Raw genomic sequence first — 20,855 nt, forward strand, 5'->3', positions numbered from 1 at the left:
CCTTCTGGCTGCCGGCTAACCAAGGCAGCTCAGGAAGCCAGACGTGAAGCCAACACCTCCAATTCCGTGCTTCCGTAAACTCTGTGGTGTGAGAAATGTCTCAGGATTCCAGGACAAATCTACGGGGTCACAGCATTGCTGCTGGTCACTGCAGGAGAACAAGGGGACATAGTTGGGTGGCTGGTAGAAGGCGCTCCACCTCCATGAATTCTGCACCCCAGAACAGTGGCCATGATGCCAAGAGGCATCTCCCGCGCAGACAAGCACTCTTGGGCTCCACTGCAATGGGCTCATCTTCTTAGTGCAGCAAACGTCTCTGCTTTCTCCTGTTTGTGGTTTTACCTGTGGCATTCTCCCCTCAAAAAGTAAGTGAAAATGAGCGTCGCAGTATGTCATCGAGCATCACAAATGAACAAATAGAGGACCACATTGGGCGTTAGCAAGTTTATTTTGTTCATTTTCATTCGGATATGGATTTTTAACTCATAAAAATTCACCATTATCACTACTTTAAATAATCCATTAAGTTGTTCTGGGCACTGCCATCACTGAAATATTTTTTAAAGTAATTTCATTAGTGAGAGCCATCAAATCGCATTGGTAGCACTTTGATCATTCCATCCATTCAATAAATATGCTTTCCTAACTGAGTTGTCCTTCAACAAGTAAGTGCACATAGTCAAGGTTATCTGTCCCCTGTTCTCTTCCTATATGTTCAATGTTAAAATACAATAACATTTATTAAAAGAAACTATAATGAAGCTGTTAAACAGCCAGGTTTACCTTGCTTCGAGCAATACGTATACTTCTAAAAAGTTGCACCTAGGTAGCATTTTTGGCAAATTGTTTTGTATTTTATATTCTTTTAGAAAATAAAAAAAACAACACTAAAATCCCTTTTATACATAAATTGAGATTCCCCATGCCAAGTTTGCTTGAAATGAAGTATACCTATAAGAATTTTTTAAATGATGTAAACACTGAACACATTTATAATTGCTTATGCGTTCACTCAACAAATATTTATTGATATGTGTTGTGTGGCAAGCACTACATGAAAGAGCTGGGGATTCAATAGTAAACAAGCCAGAGTCCCTTCTCTAGTGGAGATTATGATGCAGTCGGACAGCCAGACTAAACTAGTAAATAATTGCATGACATGATTTCAGGTAGGAGAAGTGCTCTGAGGAAAAATAATACAGGAGAGAGGAATGGAGAATGCTGGTAGAGGGTGTGTTTTAGACATTACATTAGGTTTCTATTGATGCACAACAAATCACCGCAAACTTCGTGGCCTAAAGCAGCACAAATGCATTCTCTCACGTCATCCGTGGCCAGGAATCAAAGCCTATGGTTGCCTGAGTTCTCTGCTTAAGTCTCACAAGGTTGTAGTCAAAGAGTCAGCCAGGATTGGGTTGAATCTGAGGCTTAGGGTCCTTTTCAAACTCATGTGCTGTTGGCAGAATTCAGTTCCTGCAGCTGCAGGACTCATGAAAGCAGAGCGACAGTGTCTGCAACTGCCCACCCAGGGTAATTGCCACTCAGAGTCAAGGACGGTGACCTGGTCATGAGAGTTAGATCCCACTGAATCACAGGTTCCACCTGCACAAGGACAGTAAACCGGGGGGTGGGGGTGGGGGGTGGAGGTCATGGGGCCACCTTAGAATTTTACCTGTTACAGACAGAATGGTCAGGAAAGGGCTTTCCGTATTGGTTACTTCTGAGCTAAGACCTGTAAAAGAAACATCAGAGCCTGAGCTCTATAAAGGTGACTTGTAGAAAGTGTAAAAGTACATGTGGGGCTGGCTTCTAGACTCACATATTTCTATTGGCCAGTACTATGATAGACACTGGTAAAAATGCTTTATAACGGTTCTGAAATAAGCAGTATCTGCGTTTCTATTTGACCAACGAGAAAACCAAGCTTCCAAGAGATTAGCTATCACCCTCAAGTTCACACAAAGTGTGGTAAGACCAGGATGTGAACCCAGGTGGGGAACCGAGCCGCAGAGCAGGTCACAGGAATACCACCTGTGCTGTCACACAGGGGACACACTCAGGAGCCCTCGGCGCTGGGTTTAATGCTCCACCGTCACCATTTTGAGATTCTTATAATTTTATCTTGAACTAGAGTTTGTAAGAGAAATCCGAGGAGACAATGGAGCATGTGCATGAGCAGAGGGGATGCGCACAACGTGAGAACCTGCCCATCCTGGCCGACCTGTTCACATACAGCATTTGGGGAGCCCCATGGCACAGAATTCCAGTGGACCCATGACGGTGAGAGCCCAGGGAGACTCAACATGAATACAAGGTACGCATGTTATATCTATGACTAAGTAAACGAGGAGCTAGCTGCCCTGAGAGGGTACATCATTTTCATTCAAACCAGACAGCTTTGGGGATCCTGAAAACAGCTGCACCCCTGTGGCCCAGCCCGCGGACAGTGAACAGGGTGGGAGTGAGAGAGAGCACTGGGGAATGTCCCTAGAAAACTGAAAATGTATGAGAATCCTAAGCCAAAGATGTGTCTCCAATGAGCTTCCTCAAATAGCAGCACATTGTTCTAGTAGAGCTTTTGGAAAATACTCCTCCTTGGAGACAATACAGCGCAGTGTAGTCTGAACTCTGGGACCAGACTTCTGAGCGGTGATGCATCTCAGTTGGTTGTATGGGGACCTCACTCTACCAGCCACCACCTCGGCCACCTCCATGGCTGCCTGAGACACTCGAGGGAGGGTTTTATTACAACACTTGCGGGTGAGATACATGTGAGCTATGTGAGATGCATTCCTGGGATGGCTGATATTTTAAACTTCATTGTTCATTTATAACTTACTGAAAAAACTAAAGTTTGCTATTTAACATTCACAAAACTAAGTCTAAAAGAACTTTAAGTTCTGTACCTGGGTTGATGTAATTTGGATTTGAGGACAGATGTGACCCTGAGAGCAAATGTCCAGGTACCAGCAAAATTTCCAGGCACTATTTCAGACTTGCAAAGTAGTGGACATGGAAAGACTGAAGTCAAGGTCTCCAAACATTAAAGGGGACCCAGGTAATATCTTGGTTACAATGAAACAAGAAGAGCATTCATTAAGGTAAATGGGTGATATGTTAAAAGGCAAATTGGAGAATAGGATAGCAGAGTAGGGCAGAAGAAGCTGGAGGCCTAAGAGGGAGGAAGGGAATCTGCTGGGCTGGGGGCGGGGGGGGGGGGGCTGTGGACACACCCTCTTGAAGGTACACCCTCCCCACCTCTGAAGCCCTTTATGACTCCTCAATGCCGTGTGATGCAGGCGTGGCAATAAAGCCAAGAGCCTGCCCTCTCAGAGCTCAGTTGCGTTGAGCAGCTTTGCCTTTCAGAAAATGGGACTCGACCTATTTCTGAATGTGCTTCAAGAGATTTATCTGTACGTCTTCGCAGAACCTAGAGATGACACCCGCAGCCTAACTTGCATCTGTGTGCTGTGGGTGCTCCTCCTAATCTTCATTTGCGTGGTGGGAATTCCATCTACCCCAACCTACTGGGAAAGTGAACACAATGAAAAGGTAAGGAACCCTGAGCAAGCCCCAACAGAGTTTCTTTACTGTTGTTCCCCCTTTTATGTGAGTTTGGTTGAGTCAGAGAGACACCAAAGATGGGATGTCTGAGGGGAGACTAGAACGTCACTGTTCCAGGGGACGGGACCGGGCAGGGTTAGGGTCCAGGGAGGACTCAGGTTGCCACATGAAGCTCACACACCATGTGGGTGGGGTGGCAGGTTTCTGGCTAAGATTGCAAACACAGTGAGTCCCTAGTTCTCGATCGAGTTATTTAGAGACTTTGGGATCCCTGCAGGACACCAGAGTTAATCAGCACTTTAGCACGAGTCACGTCGTTCACTGAGCCCCCAGCCTTTGTGTTGGGCTGGTCAGGAGAGCAGTGCTGAGCCTCTCAGAGCCCCTGAGAAGAGAGGCAGGGCTCCATCCCAGGTTACACGGTCCTATGTGAGGGAACATGGGCAACTGTAGGCCTCAGATTATACGCCTGCATTGAGCAGAGGCCCTCTGAGAATATCCAGTGTGGCCCTCACAGACAAAAGCCTTTCTTGAGCTTTTCAAAGAAGGAAAAATTAAAAACATTTTAAAGCTTTAAATATTGGTAAAAACAAAAACAAAAACCAAAGAAACAAACAAAAAACCAAAAAAGTTCTATTAATTAAAATGAGCTTGTTGGCTCAGAGAGACATTATTCTTGAATAATAAATATCTGCGTTTCTTAGGGAGAGGATTGAGAGAAGTGAGTCCCAACCTCTCATTCTTTTCTTTCTGTTCTCAGCGTCGGACCAGAGCCAAGAGGAGAAGGAAAGGTGGGACATTGAGAGGTAAGGCTATGCCTGTCCCGCCCGAACTCCCAAGGGTGACCCCCTCTCTCTCTCTTTTCCATGAGGTACCAGGTGCCTGTTCTCTGGCAGTTGGTAGATACAGTCCCTCTCAGAACAAAGAGCCCTCGGAGGGGAGGCTCATGCAAAGACAGTCAGAACCTGAGACTTCTCAGATTCTCTGCTCTGCTGTCCTTGGGTAGGAAGCATCATGGACCGGGGCAATGGGTGTTGCCCAGTAGATGTCCAGAGTCAGAACTCCTGTCTCCTGACTCTGTGAAGGTACCTTGGCTTTGGGCTGATCAGATTCCTCTTTGTTGTAACCATTGACCTCTCTGCTTCACAGAGTGGTTTTGAGCATCCAATGAGATAATGTGTATAAAAAGTACTTTATAAATGAAGCAACGTGGACATGGGGACCTTAGTAGTATCATTGAGCATTTGACTTCATACTAATTCTTGGGGCTTTCAGAGTCTACTCTCCCAATGGTCTCCCATTAAGGGACCCCTGTGCAATACCTATGTGTCTACCTTAATTATGTGTAACCCACTCTCCTGGTTTCCCAGGTTCAAGATATTACCACAGGGGAAAAGAGAAGAAGAACACGGGGCTAAGTTCTGTCCTAAAAAGGTGACTAGTCTTTCCCCCCTTTTCTTGGTCTCTCTTTAGCATGTTCTATACAATTCCAGGGATTCGGTGTAACCTTCCATAGTGATGGGAGGAGGTTGCCATGGGAACGAGAATGTGAGTGAATGCCTTGGGGTGAGTGCTGCTGAGTACATTGTGGCATCATGGATGTGGAGCAATATGAAGGGGCAGCAGGCTTCAGGTGGCCCCACCCCACCAGGCCAATAGGTCCTTCTTTCCTTGTGCTGGTCCTGGCTGCAGCTTTGTACCTCCTGTCTCCTGCAGCCCCCTGGGCCAGCATCATGATACCATCAGTGTTCATCAACATGTATGTCCAGACCCCTCCTGTGAGGTGTATAATCACACAACTGCTGAGCTCGATCGGCTGCCGGTCTCAGAGGCCCTGGAAGATCCTCCTCCCTCTGTGTCCCCTCTGGCTTCTACAGCTCCCGTGACTGAGTCATCATCATCCACTCAGTCCTCTGCCTTCTCAGCAGTCCCTCCGGGAGACCTAATCCCACCTCCTCTGCCTGAGTCTTTCTCACCACCCCCCTCTCTTCTCTCTCCTGACCAAAGGGCTCCCTTGGGTAAAGTTTTGTCACCCTCACCACCAGGCCAAGCTCTGCCTCCAGAGCCTTTTCCTCCTCTGGAACCCAGATTCCTAGTGCACAGTTCCGTACCTCAACCCAAAGACTCTTTCTCTTCAAACCTGGCACAACGGGATTTCCATAAAGAGTCTCCTGACATCTATTCTACAAAGACTTCTCCTGGAGGAGACGCTGCTGTCAAACTTATAGGTCCTAGATACCACCTGTTTCTCAGCCCTGATGAGCATGATTTGGCACAGCAGTACTCATATCTTAAGACCGGGGAGGACCATTTAAAGCACAAGCTTTTCTGGGGTCTTCCATCTCTGCACAGCGAGTCCTTGCCCTCTGCTGGCCATGCCTTCGGTGACTGTCCCTCAATCTTTATTTTTAATAGCGTCTCCAATGCCCCTACAGGCCAAGAACCTCCAGTACTTCCTGATTTCCTACCTCCGTCCTTGCTTAAGGCCCAACCTCAACCCTTGTCTCAAACCCTGCCCCAGTCCCAGCCCCTACCTCTCACTCAGACCCAACCACAGGTCCACCTTCAACCCCCACTCCCAATCCCTCCATCCAGTCCCATAACCCAGGATAGTGCCTGTGGAGTGCAATTTCATGGACCCCAGAATGAATTAGAACACATCAGCTCATCTGAAATTCAACACCTAGAATGCAAGGTATTGCAGAAGACACAGGAAAGTTTGTTGGGCTTACCCTCTGTGGTTCAAAAGTCTACAGAAGCCTTCCATGCTCCAGCTCCCACCTGTCCTTCTTGCCAGCCCTCTGAGGACTATATTTCAGTTTCCATCAATCCTGGAGAGTTTCTACTCAGAAGTGAACTTCGACCGAAATTTGAGAATTACCTCAAAAGGAAGATCATCCACCAGAGCAGGGGCCTGCCCCTCAGGATCCACGAGTCTCTGTCACTGATGAGACCAAACAATTGCTCAGACAGATGTGAGTCAAAGAACAGTTATGGCCTCTCGTGGATGTCTGAGTATAAGGGCCAGAGTAGCCAGCCAGGAAGCTTCCATGAGAGTGGCTCAGAAATGCTTCGGCCAGAGGAGCCGGGGACAGATGAGGAGCAGAGCCAAAAGAATGATCCAGAAGATCTGTTGAGTGACTCAGACAGCTCCTCAGGTAAGGACGTAGGGTATGGCTCTGAGAAAGGCCTAGCCATGATGAGTCCATCAGAAGTAAATTCAATGGTGTCAGGGGAGAGTGAAAGTCCAAGACAACTGGAAAATGACTTGAAACTACATCTCAGCAAGAAGCTTGATGATATCAGTGAGGGTCAGCTCCCTGGGACTGTGCATGGTTCCTGGCACACTATGGAGGAGACTCCTTCTGTAAAGTCCCACATCAAAATAGAACAGAGGAGTCTGCCACCACCAGTGGGCAGGGACTACTGTGTGGACACATCCCAAGAGCTTTCCTTCCTGGTGTCCAGAGCACAGCAGTTGCTGGAAGCTCATATTACCAAGTTTCATGAAGAGACATTACAGGGCCTTCCTGCCAAGGTCCTTGAATCCATGGAAATCTTTAAACTGAGAGATACTTCATCCCATTCCTCATATGATTCCCACTCCTCCTCCTCAACCAACTGGATTTCGAAGGTGAACTCCAAACCTCGGGGCTTCACGCCCGTGAGAGGAAGCCCTAGAATCCTTTATGGATTAGGAAAGAGAACAGAAACAGCCACTGTCCTGAATACTCCTCCCCCTGCCCCCTCACTTGTGGGCGAGGAAGAACAGGGGACCCTGAAACAATCACCCTCTGATAACAAACACGAGGTTGTAGAGGAGGCTCAGAAAATTTTCGGAGCCAGACAAAATGTTCTGCCTGTCACAAACAACATCACTGGCAAAGCAAGGCAGAGACATTTTCCAATAGACAACACTCACCCGCCAAAGCTGCCTACAGGGCAAGCCGGGGCCAGCCATGAGCCAGAGGGCAAGAGTGTGAATTCCAGTGACAGAGCAGAAATGCAACTGGGCAAAAGCACGGAGGGGACAGCAGAACCTGCTTCCATGCCCACCGTGTCCGGGGAGACAGTCAAGGCTGAGGAGCTGAATGGTGTTCAAAACAAAACCAGTGACACCTTCACAACCAACGAGCCGGGAATCTCCCGAAGAATAAATGTTAATGAGAGCAAAGAAACAACCACGGTGACTACTAAAGTGCCCCCACCAAAAACACCAGCTCCCCAAGATCCTACGTCTTCAGACTTAAACAAGCAACTCACTGATGAGTTCGAGTTTAAGCTGGAGACGAGAAAGAATAGACAGGCCCAAGGCAAACCCACTGACGTGTCCCATGAGACTAACAAAGCCTCCCTGCCTCATGCTCAGAGTGTCCCCAGGCTGGACATGGGACTTTCCCAGGTGCTGCGTGTCCATTTGGAGAAGAGAAGAGCCAGTATGGAGCAGCAGCAGGAGCCTTGGGTCCAGTTGTGCCAGAATAAGAATTTGCCACCAGCTACAGAGAAAGGGAGTCCCACAAGCCCCAGATCAGAAGAGCTTGGTGCAGGGGATGCAGGGTTGGTAGCATCCCAACCTGGAAGAGTGAGAGATTCTACTCAGAAGATGGTTGTGAGCAAGTCTTCCCAGACCCTATCACAGAAGAGACAATCTCTTCCTGATACTAATTTCATAAATAAAATCAAATCATTTTTTAAATGGCATAATCCTGAGGTGAAAAGCACAAAGCAAGAAGACCCCCAGGTAAAGGGCAGCTGCATAGCATCTGTGCAGAGCAGAGGCCCAATTAGAAGGAGAGCAACCTTTACTGGGATGATGGACGCAAAGAGAGCCATTTTAGAACTCGGGAAGTTCCCTGAGGAGAAAGTGGGACCTCAGCCCACAGGAGCTACCGCCTGCCTTCAAGAGCCCCTTCCCTCGGCAGTGAAGCTGGGGACAGATCAGCAGAAGGCAGCAGTGCGGGCCCAGGCGCAGCCTGTCCACTCCAGGGCCCCCTCCTGTAAGTCCTCCCGCCAAACAGCCATCTTTCCTGGCCAGAGCTCTATGAGCAGAAATGAGGACAGACACCCCCAGAAAGTTGGGGCATTAAAAGACCATCAATTTCATCAGAAGCAGCCCCAATCTGTGCCCTCCAGGGGGATTGTGACCCATCCGAGCCCCACCTGCAGGCCTCACACTACCTCCTGCTGCTCTCACCACTGCAGAAGGCACTTGTGTGTAGAGATCTGTGCCTGTGATTTAGACAGTAAATCCTATTCTGTAATTTCCAGGCAATTCCTTCCTTATGGAGAATATTGATTTGCCTAATAAATGTTTCCCTGCTAATAGTGCTGTCTTTCCTCTGTACTGTGTTGGGGGCATGGGTTTTGGGTATCTCCAGGCTTGTGCTTAAAGAAAAGAAGGAGTTCGTTCAGCTCCTACTGATTGCTTCCTTTGGCTTCCAAAGTGACCAGTCCCTGGAGCACTTGTAGAGAAGTAGATATCACATACCCTCCCCGAAAACCCCCTCCCTCCCTGACGAAGTTTGAGGAGATGAGCTCTGTCTCCTTCCTCGTAGCTTAGCCTTAATGAATGTGGACAGAAGCCCACACCTTCCCCTCAGGGAAGGTTTTGTATCCTTGAGAAGAGCAGGGAAGACAGGCCTTCTGTATCTGGAAAAGGTCAAGGACAGAATATTTTAGAAAATATTAGTGAAGAGGAGACAGTGGCTTAATCATTATTTAGAAGTCCATGATCAGAAAATGCCACAAGTGGGTGAACCCTGAATGGGAGTGTTTGGGGCGATATTGCTGCAGTGGATCTTGGGCTGGTTGGGGTAGGGTCTAGGAACAGCACAAACGCTGCTTCCATATGTTTCTGGTGGGTCATGTTCATGTGTTAGGGAAGCATATTTTAACCTTGACACTGACATATATCTACCAAAGGTCACCTTGGGGAAGTGGTTCCCATCTCTGGACATTTCTTCAGGCTGCAGGATTGATGACATTTCTTTTCCTGAGCAAAAGCACCACTCAGCTATCAGTGGTAGGAATGTTAACCAGACAGACACCTACCTCCCAAGGTAAAATAAAGCTGAGAGTAAGGACAAGATACCCTAGAGTGAATGAGGAAGTAAGAACAAATGAAGAGGGGGAGAGTGACCTCGTGGGTGGACAAAGGTCTATAAGCTTCATCAGCCCCACACAGGGACCCTGTCTTGCTCCCGGCTTCCTCACACCGACCCCAGCTCCATCTGCCGTGGCTGAGCAGAGCACCGCACAGCATACTGATGCCTCACACCCAGAGTTCGTGGGCTGTCCTTGAGAAGTAAAGCAGTATTTGCACGGCATCCCTGCCTTTGGGAAAGGGGAGCTGGTGCTGCCTTCCATCCGTGCTTGAAGGAAATATACAGGAGCTTGCCCTTAGTGTGTACAGCCCTCCTGTCCGGGTGGAGATGCCACCTCGGATATTCATGACTTTGGTGGTGCTATAATCTCCCAGAACACCAGCAGCTCACAAACCAGAAGTGAGCTCTAGGCTATGCACTGGGGTTACGGATATTTGAGGGCTCACCACAGACCTGCATGGAATGCTTTTTTTTTTTTTTTTTTTGCCAAACCTGCAACATACCCTTACTATAGCAGTCTGGAGGGAAGCCATCTCCACTTTCATACACTGAAACACAAAAATGGAATGAATGTCCTAGTGAGCACTTTAGGTAGTTTTCCTAGCAAGCCTTGTGAATCCAGAGGGTAAAGAATAATTAAATACAAAAACCAGATGTCCAGCACAGCCTCTCTCACTACCACATTTGTATCTTCTTGTCCAGACTGATGACATTGACCGTACAATGTTGGAAGCTTGGTGTCACAGAAAAAAATATGCAGATTTTGTGAAAGTCCTACTGGGGAAAAATTGCGGAATAGGGCTCACGGGGCAGGGAACTTGAGGAGGTGAGCAGGCAGGGGAGGACTCTAACATCCATGTGCATCAAGCAGCCAATGACCCAGCCTCCCAGCTCTTACGTCATGTCATCTTAGGGCCCTTTGCCTCCCCTCCAGTGCAGTTACTGCCACACTGTAGGGCTTATTCCCAGGAACACCTCAGCCATCAGGAATAATGCAATCCGACCTTCCACCCTGTGGCCTTGTTCCCCTATCCTCCCATCATAGGTGCCCCTTGTTAATTTTTCAATGCCAAGACATACATTTTTCCACTTACTCGCTGTCAATCCACAAAGCCCTTGTCTTCTTTCCTCACCAAGGTGGACTTGATGGTCTTTCTGGTTACTAACATTTAAAAAAGCTCCTGTACAATGGCCCCCACCCCAGTTCCCTTTCACTCTTCCTGTCTGGCAAAATTTCAAGTCTGTGATTTTCCAGAAATATCTTTCTATAGGTAATGGCTTACTCTTGGATAAAATCTCACAATCGATTCTACTGATGCCCCTGAACTACTGGAAATTATTCTTTCATTCCACAAATAATGATCCCATGCTGACTAACATAAGAACAAAAAAAAAAAAAAAAATGGAGTTTAGGTCCCTGTTTCTTCAGTCCATTCTCTCCCCAAAGCTACTCAAATCTGTTTCAAATCTCACTGGCCTCACATTGAGGCATCTCCACATGCCCAGCAGGTGAACTGGGCTATACGCCATGAGATGGGAACTTTCCAACAACACTTTTCACATTCTTCCTTTACTTGTTCCTTCCCAATATCAAAGGAATGACACTTCTTGAAATCATCTCGTGGACAGACACCTAAATGCCCATCTTGTTGGGCGAGGATAGACTGATGCACCCTTGCTTATGAGATAACCACAATCTTTAATTTTTTTAAGCCTGTTAAAACAGAAATGTTTAAACATGCCTAAGAGCAGCTAGAACAATGTATCTTCCAATGTACCCTCACCCAACTTCCACAATTACCTCTCGTCTGTGTAATACATCCCTTTTTACAATACAATAAAGTGGAAAAGCCCATTGAAACATCTTGCCATCCATCTTTCGGACACATGCTAGGTGTCCATGTCAGAGTTCTCATTTTTATTTCATATTTATCACATGTAGAACACACTTATGCACCACAGATGTAAACAGTAGCAAGCTTTTAAAGATTTTGGCAATCAGTTCTGCTCTGCCTTCTAGCCAGCCCCGAAGAGCCATTTGAGTGAATTCTTCCCTCAATTTCATGCAAGCAGTAATCTTATAGAGTAAATCCAGTGCACAATATTGCTGTCCCTTAATCACGCAGTAACTAGGCCTACATGCTAAATGTACAGAAGTAGAAATCTACAGAATTGGCATCACTATATGTGTTTTCAAATGTTAAGAAGAAATTTTTTTCCTGTTAAACATGGAAATGACTTAAACACAGTAGATCAGACACACTGATCTGTTTCTTCCCAAAATGCCATTAATAGTAAAAGGTGGGATGAAAAGATGCTCAGCATCACTAGCCATCAGAAAAAATACAAATCAAAAACACTGTGATATAGCAACAGACACACAAAGAAATGGCTAGAATGACAAAGTCAGGTAAGTGTCACTGAGAATGTGGAGCAAGTGGAGCCCTCATGGGTTGCTGGTGGGAATGAGAAAGGGTACAGCCACTTTGACAAATAGTCCAGCACTTCCTCAAAATATCAAATATGGAGTTACCATATGATGCAGCAATTCCTTGTCCACACCAAAACTTGTAAACAAATGTTCATAGCAGTATTCAGTATTTATAATAGTCAAAAGGTGCAAACAACCCAAAGGTCCATCTATTGATGAATGGATAAATAAAACATGGCATATCCATGCAATATAATATATTTGGCAATAAAAAGTATTAATACCTGCTACAACATGGACGAACCTTGAAAGCATTATGCTAAGTGAATAAAGATGGTCACGAATGATCACGTATGATTCTATTCACATGAAATGTCCAAAACAGAGAAAACTAAAGAAACAGAAAATACATTAGTGGTTGCTTAGGGCTGGAGGTTAGGGAAGGAAGGAGAGGAGAAGGATTATAACTAAAGGTTATAAGATTTTTTTTTTTTTTTGAAGTCATGAAAATGTTTTAAAATTGACTGGGGGTGAACATATCTGTGAATATACTAAACCCATGAAATTATATACTTTAAATAGGTGAATTGTATAGTATATGAACTGTACTTAAATAAAATTAGGATAAGGAAAGGATTTTAAAAGTAACTACTTGAGAAGGACAAATAGAGGAGAGGATAAGACATCAGATGTCAATGCAATTCGGGAAGACAGGAGTGCAGGTGAGGAGAGGTGAGCGACACCAGACAAGAAATGAGGAGTTCCATACATTAAACATCTTGAATTTTTGTTTTTATTGTTTTTGTTTTATATTATGTATAATTTTTAAAACCTTTAATTCTTTTTTGGGAGCTGAGACCTTCTCCAGTAGTTGATAAGATCCTTTTGGACAGTGAGCAGGCTTCAAGTGCACGGTGGATGCCAGCTTTCTTGCCTGGGGCAGAATCAGAGAGTATTTAGAGTCGGATTGCACACTGCTGGGGTCTGGACATGGCGGTGGTAGTAGCTGTGGGAGCCAAAGCTAGAAATCTCAAAGGTCAGGTAAAATTCAGAAAAACAATCCGTTTTAAAAATGTATTTATTTGAAAATAATTAATGTTGTAGAAAAGGTGCATGCTTGGTAAAACCATAAACTCTTTATCCAGATTTATTTGCTAACATTTTGACACATTTGTTATTTCTCACCTGTCTCTTTTTATATCTGTTTGTCTTCTTCCCTCCCTCCTCCTTCTCCCTATATATGAATGCACACACATATATGAAAAATATGCATGCATGCCTGCATACTTGAGTTCACACATCATGTACTTTATATTTACTGTATATTTTTTAAGAAAAAAGATTCTTTTACATATAGTACAATTATTGCCTTCAGTACTTTAATATTTGGCATAAAACTTTTAATTAATCTCCCAGTCACATTTTTTGTTAATTTATTGAGTAATATCTTTCATGGCTTTTTAAAAATCTCCACTCCAGGACTCAGTGTAGAGGCACATACTGCACTCAGTTGTCACATGTCCTTATTCTCCTTTAATCTATATCAGGTTCTTAGCCTTCTTACGACAAGATTATTTTTTGAAGAACGTATTCAATGTGCCATTTTTATAATGATTTCTCACGTGGAAAATTTTTTGGTGTAGTTTGTCTTATATTTTAAAGGGTGTTTTTATGGCTCTGAGTCTTAGGGACCTTCAGGACAGTCAGGAGCAGACTAGCTATAAGAAAAAAATACCACATGGACAACAGGGTGAGGATTGGCTGTGGGAGAAGGGGTGGGCAGGGTGTGGGGAGCAATAGGGGAAAAAGTGGGACAACTGTAATAGAAAAAACTAAATAAATTCAAAAAGAAAAAAGAAAAGAAAAGAAAACAATACCACAGGTACAAGCTAAGTGGAGGGATTTTTCTGAACAGAGACACCTCTGGCAATGAAGGGAGGGTGAGGGAGATGGGGAGGCTGAAAGTGCTGCTTGCTTTGGTTGGAGACTATGGTGACGCAGCAGAAGACATGCAAAGAACGGAGCTTCATTACAGGTAAAACATCTTCATATGGGAGGGAGAGGAAGGGGTCTGGGGCCAAAATCGATTCCTTAGACACAGAGAGGGAATGCAGGCAAGGAAAGTAAGAAAATGACACGGGACTTCATCTCAGCAGTTTATAACCCACATAATGCAGCTGTAGTGGGTAACTGTTAGAGGATCAGCTGGCATGGGGACATGAAATATGTACGTATACAATAGCAACACAAACTACATTCTTTCAAAAGCTATAGAGATACCAATAGGAATTTTGGTGAAAAGTTACAGAGTAAATGGGAAAAACAATGTTTAATGTTTCATAGAAGAAGTAACCATCGGTGTGATTAAAAAAAAACAAAAACCATAAATGGATTGCTAAATATAATTATAGCTGCGCCCATTAGAAGTTATGCGAAAGAGAAGGCCACTCCATAATCAGGATGAGCTTGGTCCCCTGTGCTGTGCACTAGCACAATGGCCAAGTAAAATAATTTAAAATGTTGTGGGGAGAGGAGGGATTTGACAGAGAGAAGGAAGAGCGAGCAGCAGGCCTAGACACTGTGTGGGTATAAGGGGCTACATTTGAGAATTAGGGGCTCTTTGGGCTATTAGGGCCGAAAGGAATCTTGGCAGAAAAAGGGTCACTAAAGATTTTAGAGATGTTTGCCATTGGTGCATGGGGGTGGCATGCCCTCTTCTCGCTCTCCTCTGTGATGCTTTCTGTTCTTTGGGACCAGCTGCTCTGCTCTCTCGTGCTTTCTCAATTTCACTTTCAAACCGAGGCCATCTTCACTTGCAGACGAGAACTACTAGGACCCTCATGAACAAAAGAAAAGGTTTTGCTCAGAAAAGGCAACACTCTCCATCTTCCCGGTCACTTCGCAGGACACGATGCTTGTCTAGCATGTGTTTTTTTCTGAGTAAAAGAAATCCCTTTATGTCATGGGTAGAAACAAGTAGTAGTATCAGAAATAAGTTGTGCTAAAGCCTTCATCTCTACTTTGAAAACATCTTTAGTTTAAAATAGGAAGCAGGTTTTTGACTCTTAATCGATCATGGCTAAAAAACCATGACCTTACTTAGTGAGTTCACATCCAGTTTCCCAATTTTTAAATCTACTGTAGCCAGGCGCTCTGACTACAGAGGGGAAGGACAGGGGTGTTAAGCCATGGGCCAAAGAATTCCTTAGTTGAAATACTTTTCTCCTGTAAATTTGTTTTCTTTAGCCAGTGTTTGCTGTTTGTGAGTCTGACTAACTACCTTATGTATCATAGGTAAATGACTGGATTCGATATTGGGGTAAGGATTTTTTCTTACATAGTCTTAATGGGGAGTACTTAATTGTTTTAGACTGGCTGAATGTCGGGGAAATCTGTCCAGTACATTTGTTAAACTTGAATATTACTTATCTAGGCATCCTTTGGACTCACAATTTACTATGAACAAAAACTGTTTACATTTACCCATTTTGTTCTAACATTACATTATCCTTAAATTTTTTCTAATGTTTTTAAAGGAGACTACTGTATTTTAAGATAAACTACTCTCTCTCTCCCCTCTGACTCGTCGTCGGCAGCTGTCCGTCTCGAGAGACGATGGTGTAGCTTCTTAAGAGTCTATCTGCACCGCCGAGAATGGCTGTGCAGTCCGACTCGGGAGTGACACGGCATCCGTCCCCTCCCGTGTTGAATCGACATCTTGCGATGACGCTGGAGTGTCCTCTCCAGTGAAGCTGAAGCTACAGAGCCTGGGCAGGGTGATATGGAGGGTCTGCTGTTGCCCATGCAGCAGACCCCCCCTCTCTTCGCAGCTGAAGGATCCAAGGGGAAGACGGAGTCAATACAGCTTGGCTTCAGGTGCGCCGCAGGAGTTGCCGGTGTTGACTACAACGTCAAACCGCCTTAGGGACTCCGGCTCCGGATTTTCTGTCGGGGTTTACTCCCTTAGCCTTTCCCCTGAAGAGGTATGCCGCAAGGCAGCAGAGGTTTTTTGGAGTCAGAGTTTTCCTTCTCTGATGTGCCCTGACTGGAAGATCGAACCAGCGACACTTAGCTCGCAGGCCGACGCTCAATCCACTGAGCCAAACCCCCTGACTACAGTATTTAAAATAAATAAAATTTTGTGCAGGCAGTGCTCGCTGCGGCAGCGAAGGCGGGGGAGGTTCGTTTGGGTCCCTAAGCAGGGCTTAAGGATGTGCCAGAAAAGAATTTCCCACCACCTACAGAGAAAGGGAGTCCCACAAGCCCCAAATCAGAAGAGCTTGGTGCAGGGCATGCAGGGTTGGTAGCATCCCAACCTGGAAGAGTGAGAGATTCTACTCAGAAGATGGTTGTGAGCAAGTCTCCCCAGACCCTATCACAGAAGAGACAGTCTCCTCTTGATAGTCATTTCACAAATAAAATACTCTCACAAGATAAGCTACTCTCTCTTTCTCTCCTTTGACTACAGTATTTAAAATAAAATTGGGCGCAGGCAGTGCTCGAGGCGGCAGCGGTGACACGAGGGTTCGTCTGTCGCCCGTTGGCAGCACGGCGCCGAGCTCGGAGGCCGCCATTGCAGCTCATTTTCAGTTGCTTTTTTTAAAGACAGAGGCTCATGGTGTAAATTATTGTTTCCAGTGCTGGGGCTGGAGGCCTGGCAGAATGGGTGCTGATGGAGCTACAGGGGGAGATCGAGGCTCGCTACAGCACTGGATTAGCTGGAAACCTCCTGGGAGACCTACGTTACACCACTGAGGGAATCCCTGTGCTGATCGTGGGACCTCATATTCTGTATGGGAAACCATCCACCTGGAGAAAGCTTTAGCTGTCCTTGTCAAACACACTCCTGGGGAGCAGGACTGTAATGAGCGTGGCTATGAGACTGGCACCTAGTCCTTGGTGACAGCACTCATCAAAAACAAGATTTTTGTGTCGGCCTGCGAGCCAAGTGTCGCTGGTTCGATTCCCAGTCAGGGCGCATGACTAGGTTGCACATGAGGTCCCCAGTTGGGGGCGCGAGTGAGAGGCAACCACACAGTGATGTTTCTTTCCCTGTCTCTCTCTTTTCCCCTATCTCTAAAAATAAATAAACAAACAAATAATTTAAAAAAAAAACAACAAGATTCTTTTCAAAACTTCCCCCAAGCCCATTATCACCAATGTTCCCAAGAAAGTATGAAAGAACCCCGGATTTTCCCTAGAAAGTGGCCAAACCCTTGGATTCGTGCCCCACTGCCACCTTGAGGACAGCCCGATGGTTCCCTGGGACCACAGGGGTTCCTGTTCTAAACACAGGCCACCCACCGGGCATGATCTCAGATTCCCTCCTATGCCAACTGGTTCTCTTGGTGGAAATCTGGCCCCATTTGCAAGGAACCCTTCTACTTTTCCATCTTCATCAGGTTCATTGGCTGCAAACCCAGCACCTTTCCCTGCTGGTGCTCGTGACCCAGGCATGGCTTCGTTTCCGAGGGATATGAATGCCACTGGCACATGTGCAGTTTCTTTCCCACGGCCAGGCCCAGCTCTGAACCCTAGAGCAGGGGCTCTTTCAGGCCCAGGGCCTCTGTCTAACCAAGGTTAGGGGGTTTCCCAGGGCCAGGTCCTATGCCCAACTCAAGGGCAGGTGGTCTCTTGGGAACAGGTCCTGACTTCAGAAGTGGCGACCCCATGGGCCCTGGATCTGGACCCAATCTGAGAATGAGTGTCCTCTTGCCTTCTGGAAATGGTCCTCCCAATAATAGGCCCATTGGCCTGGGCCCTGGACCAAGTCCCAATTTGAGATCAGGCTTTGTAGGTACAAACCCTGCCCCAAGGTCAGGTGTGTTTCCAGGCCCCAGCCTTGGGTCCACCCAAAGAGCAAGTGGCCTTGGGCCCAAGCCTCGGGCCCACCCCAAGGGCAGGTGGCCTGGGCCCAGGCCCTAATCTGGATACCAGAGCAGGTGGCCTCTTGGGCACAGGATCTGGTCTTAACTTAAGAATGGCTGGACCTCAAGGCCTAGATCTTGCCCTCATTCTAAGAGCAGCGGGTCTTTTAGGAGCAAATTCAGTTTCTTTCTCACAGGCTTCTGGAAACATGGGCACAAGCCCATCTTCCATGGCAAGAATATCTGGCCCCATGGGCTCAAACTCGGGTCCTGGATCTTGGGAATTGGCCTTCCAGGGCCAAATCCATCTCCCATGTCAAGTACTGCTGGCCCCATAGGCCCTAATGAAGCTCATTTTTCAAGACCAGCTGGCCCCATGGGGCTAAATGCTAACCCCTTTCCAAGGGGCACACATTCAGGGGCACTGAACCCTGATGCCTTTTCTCAGTCTTCTGGCACATTGGCTTCAAACCCAACTACCTTTCAAAGGTCTGCCGACCTTCGGGGCTCAAATGCAGCAATTTGTCCAAGAGCCTCTGAACCTTTAGGGCCCAACCCAGCTAACTTCCCAACGGCCACTGGCTTACAAGGTCCTAGTTCAACTACATTGCCAAGGTCTACTGGCCCACTAGGCCCTGGTCAGGTTACTTTCCCAGGTCAGCTCCTGGGCCTCTGGGCTCTTCTGCAGTGGGCCCTGTGGATATCAACCCAGCTCCTTTTGCAAGGCCAACTGGGACCCTGGGTGTAAACCCAACTTCCTTTCCGAGGATGAATGGCCCTGTAGCCAAGATTTTGGTCCCATTTCCTAGAGTGGGTAGTCTCCCTGGCACAAACCCAGCTGCTTTCCCCAGACTAGGGGGTCCAATGGCTGCAATGTACCCAAATGGAAAGTTACCCCCTTAAATAGCATTTTCTCTCCAGGACCACCTTGGTTTCCAGACATCGTGGTTCTGGGCAGAGGCTGTGTTTTAGGCAAAAAGGTAGATATGGAGCTACAGTCTGAATTACATAGCTGGGGCTCAAGTTCAAATGAGCCATCTTTTTCAAACTCTGCTTTCTTCTTGATTGAAGGCGAAACGTTATTTGTGGGACATGGACTATGGCAGGCGGGAACGATCCTAGCCTCGAGAGAAAGCATCTCCAGCCTTCCGGAAGCCTGCTGTACTTTTATCCCACAGCTTTCTGCCCTTTGTTTCTTACTAGTTTCTTGAATTGTTCTTGTGGACTTCTCTCAGGGGTACATTGACCTGCAGGTCCCAATTCATATGTAGTCCCCTGCTCACCACTGGGGAATTGGCTCACTGCTCTCTAGAAATGTTGCATTGGTGAACAGACCATGCTTCAGCAGCTGTGACCTGGGCACCTTGGACCTGGTCATCCTCTACTGCCATACCTTTTCCTGGGGGCTTGAACACATTACAGGGAGGTGTGCAACCACTTTAAAGACCCACCAAATACAATTTCCACTTGATGACTGGTCCTGCAGCTTCCTTCTCTGGGACTTAGAGGAGGCCAGAATCAAGGCTTCCCTGCTCATCCAACTCCCTCTCCACTGGTACGCCCAATCAAAGAACCTCAAAATTTAAACTGATGTGGATGGCACATGGGGTTGGGGGTTGTGGGGTGAAGGGGAGAAATCACTGTGCTTTGTTCAAACTGATGTGAAAGGATGGTTGTTTTTCTTGCATTGTATCTTTTCTTACTGTTTCTTTAATAAATGGGATGAGAGGGCAAAAAAATAAAATAAAATAAGTAAAATTGAACTACATTAGATTGGTAATCATAAATATTTTATTTTTTAGTATTTCTTCATAAGATTATTTAGAACATAGAAATTAGTTGCTTGTTACTTTAATTATGATGCCTGTCAATTATTAGTCTTACTAGAATTTATGCCTGGATAATGCATCAGGTCTGAACAACTCAGTCTGGGAAGACATCATCTCAGTTAATCGGTGATGAATATCAGCCTCATCTCTTCATGGAATTTGAAATCTTTCTTCACCTTTCAGATACAATTGCTTTATCATTAAGCATAAATATTCTATTACTGCTCAATAAAAATTATCAAATGAGCTGTGTTTAGATAATTGAAACAATACCAATATGATTATATTTATAATTAATATTCATATTTTGCCTTTATTTTAATTTTTAAAGTGAAAATAATTTTAATACAATTCAGAAACTCATAATTATGCATTTGTATTCAATATTCACTTTTGTTGGTTATATGCTGTTGAGTAGAAATTAAAATGTGATTGTATATTGAAGTTGGTGGGTACCCATACTTATCAGTGGTATGATCTCAAATACTGGATATAAATATATTGTAGATATGAAAGAAAAAAAATAGAAGAACATGGACTGGTATTCCTATGAAATCTATGTACTGTCATTTGAATTGTATCTAATGATTTCTTAGTACTTGATGCTATCACCCTGACTTCTGTAAACAAATAAAAGTTAAAATTAATTAATTTTTAGTTCTGATTACAGGTGGTTTTTTTCTTCTGACTTTGTGTTTAGGGACAAGAGTTGCACATATGCTAGGTAATTCAAGGTGTCAAGAAAGTAAAAACTCATATTTCTTCCACTTGATCAAATATTTCTGCAAATAAATTCAATCGATCTGTTCTTCAGTCCCATAGATAAGCCTCAATGTTCATAATGGAGTTTACATATGTATCCTAGTAATACAAGATTGGCCTGAGCAGAACAGGAAGTGATATAAAAGATCATTTTTTTCTGCTAATTATTATTGTAGTTTCAGGTCCTGAATTTATCTCAAGGGTAATGTTTTCCTCTCATTACAATATCTTATTTCTCAACTATCAACCCTTTTAATCTAGACATACCTAATTTTTACCATGTCATCTAAGGAAGTACACT

The 20,855-nt window shown here is 45.4% G+C and overlaps 1 protein-coding gene and 1 pseudogene across 1 annotated transcript; both read left to right on the plus strand.

Moving 5' to 3' along the window:
* Positions 1-2,165: 2,165 nt before the first annotated feature.
* Positions 2,166-13,056, plus strand: LOC150012991 (spermatogenesis-associated protein 31D1-like). Its single transcript, XM_090275203.1, has 6 exons — positions 2,166-2,314; positions 3,300-3,552; positions 4,322-4,367; positions 4,932-4,995; positions 5,278-8,818; positions 12,949-13,056. The coding sequence occupies exons 1-6, from the start codon at positions 2,166-2,168 to the stop codon at positions 13,054-13,056; spliced, it is 4,161 nt and encodes a 1,386-aa protein (XP_090131329.1).
* Positions 13,057-17,271: 4,215 nt separating this feature from the next.
* Positions 17,272-18,866, plus strand: LOC150012992 (uncharacterized; annotated as a pseudogene).
* Positions 18,867-20,855: the final 1,989 nt, after the last annotated feature.

Source organism: Furipterus horrens, unplaced genomic scaffold, assembly GCF_987537825.1.
Source record: "Furipterus horrens unplaced genomic scaffold, mFurHor1.1.pri manual_scaffold_4, whole genome shotgun sequence".
Classification (NCBI taxonomy): domain Eukaryota; kingdom Metazoa; phylum Chordata; class Mammalia; order Chiroptera; family Furipteridae; genus Furipterus; species Furipterus horrens.

Excerpts from the sequence above, each read along its gene's own strand:
- LOC150012991 (XM_090275203.1), top strand. The coding sequence starts at position 2,166 with ATGTGCATGAGCAGAGGGGATGCGCACAACGTGAGAACCTGCCCATCC. Across the intron at positions 2,315-3,299 it reads AGACTCAACATGAATACAAG|GCGTGGCAATAAAGCCAAGA; the intron begins GTACGCATGTTA and ends CGTGTGATGCAG. Across the intron at positions 3,553-4,321 it reads AAAGTGAACACAATGAAAAG|CGTCGGACCAGAGCCAAGAG; the intron begins GTAAGGAACCCT and ends TTCTGTTCTCAG.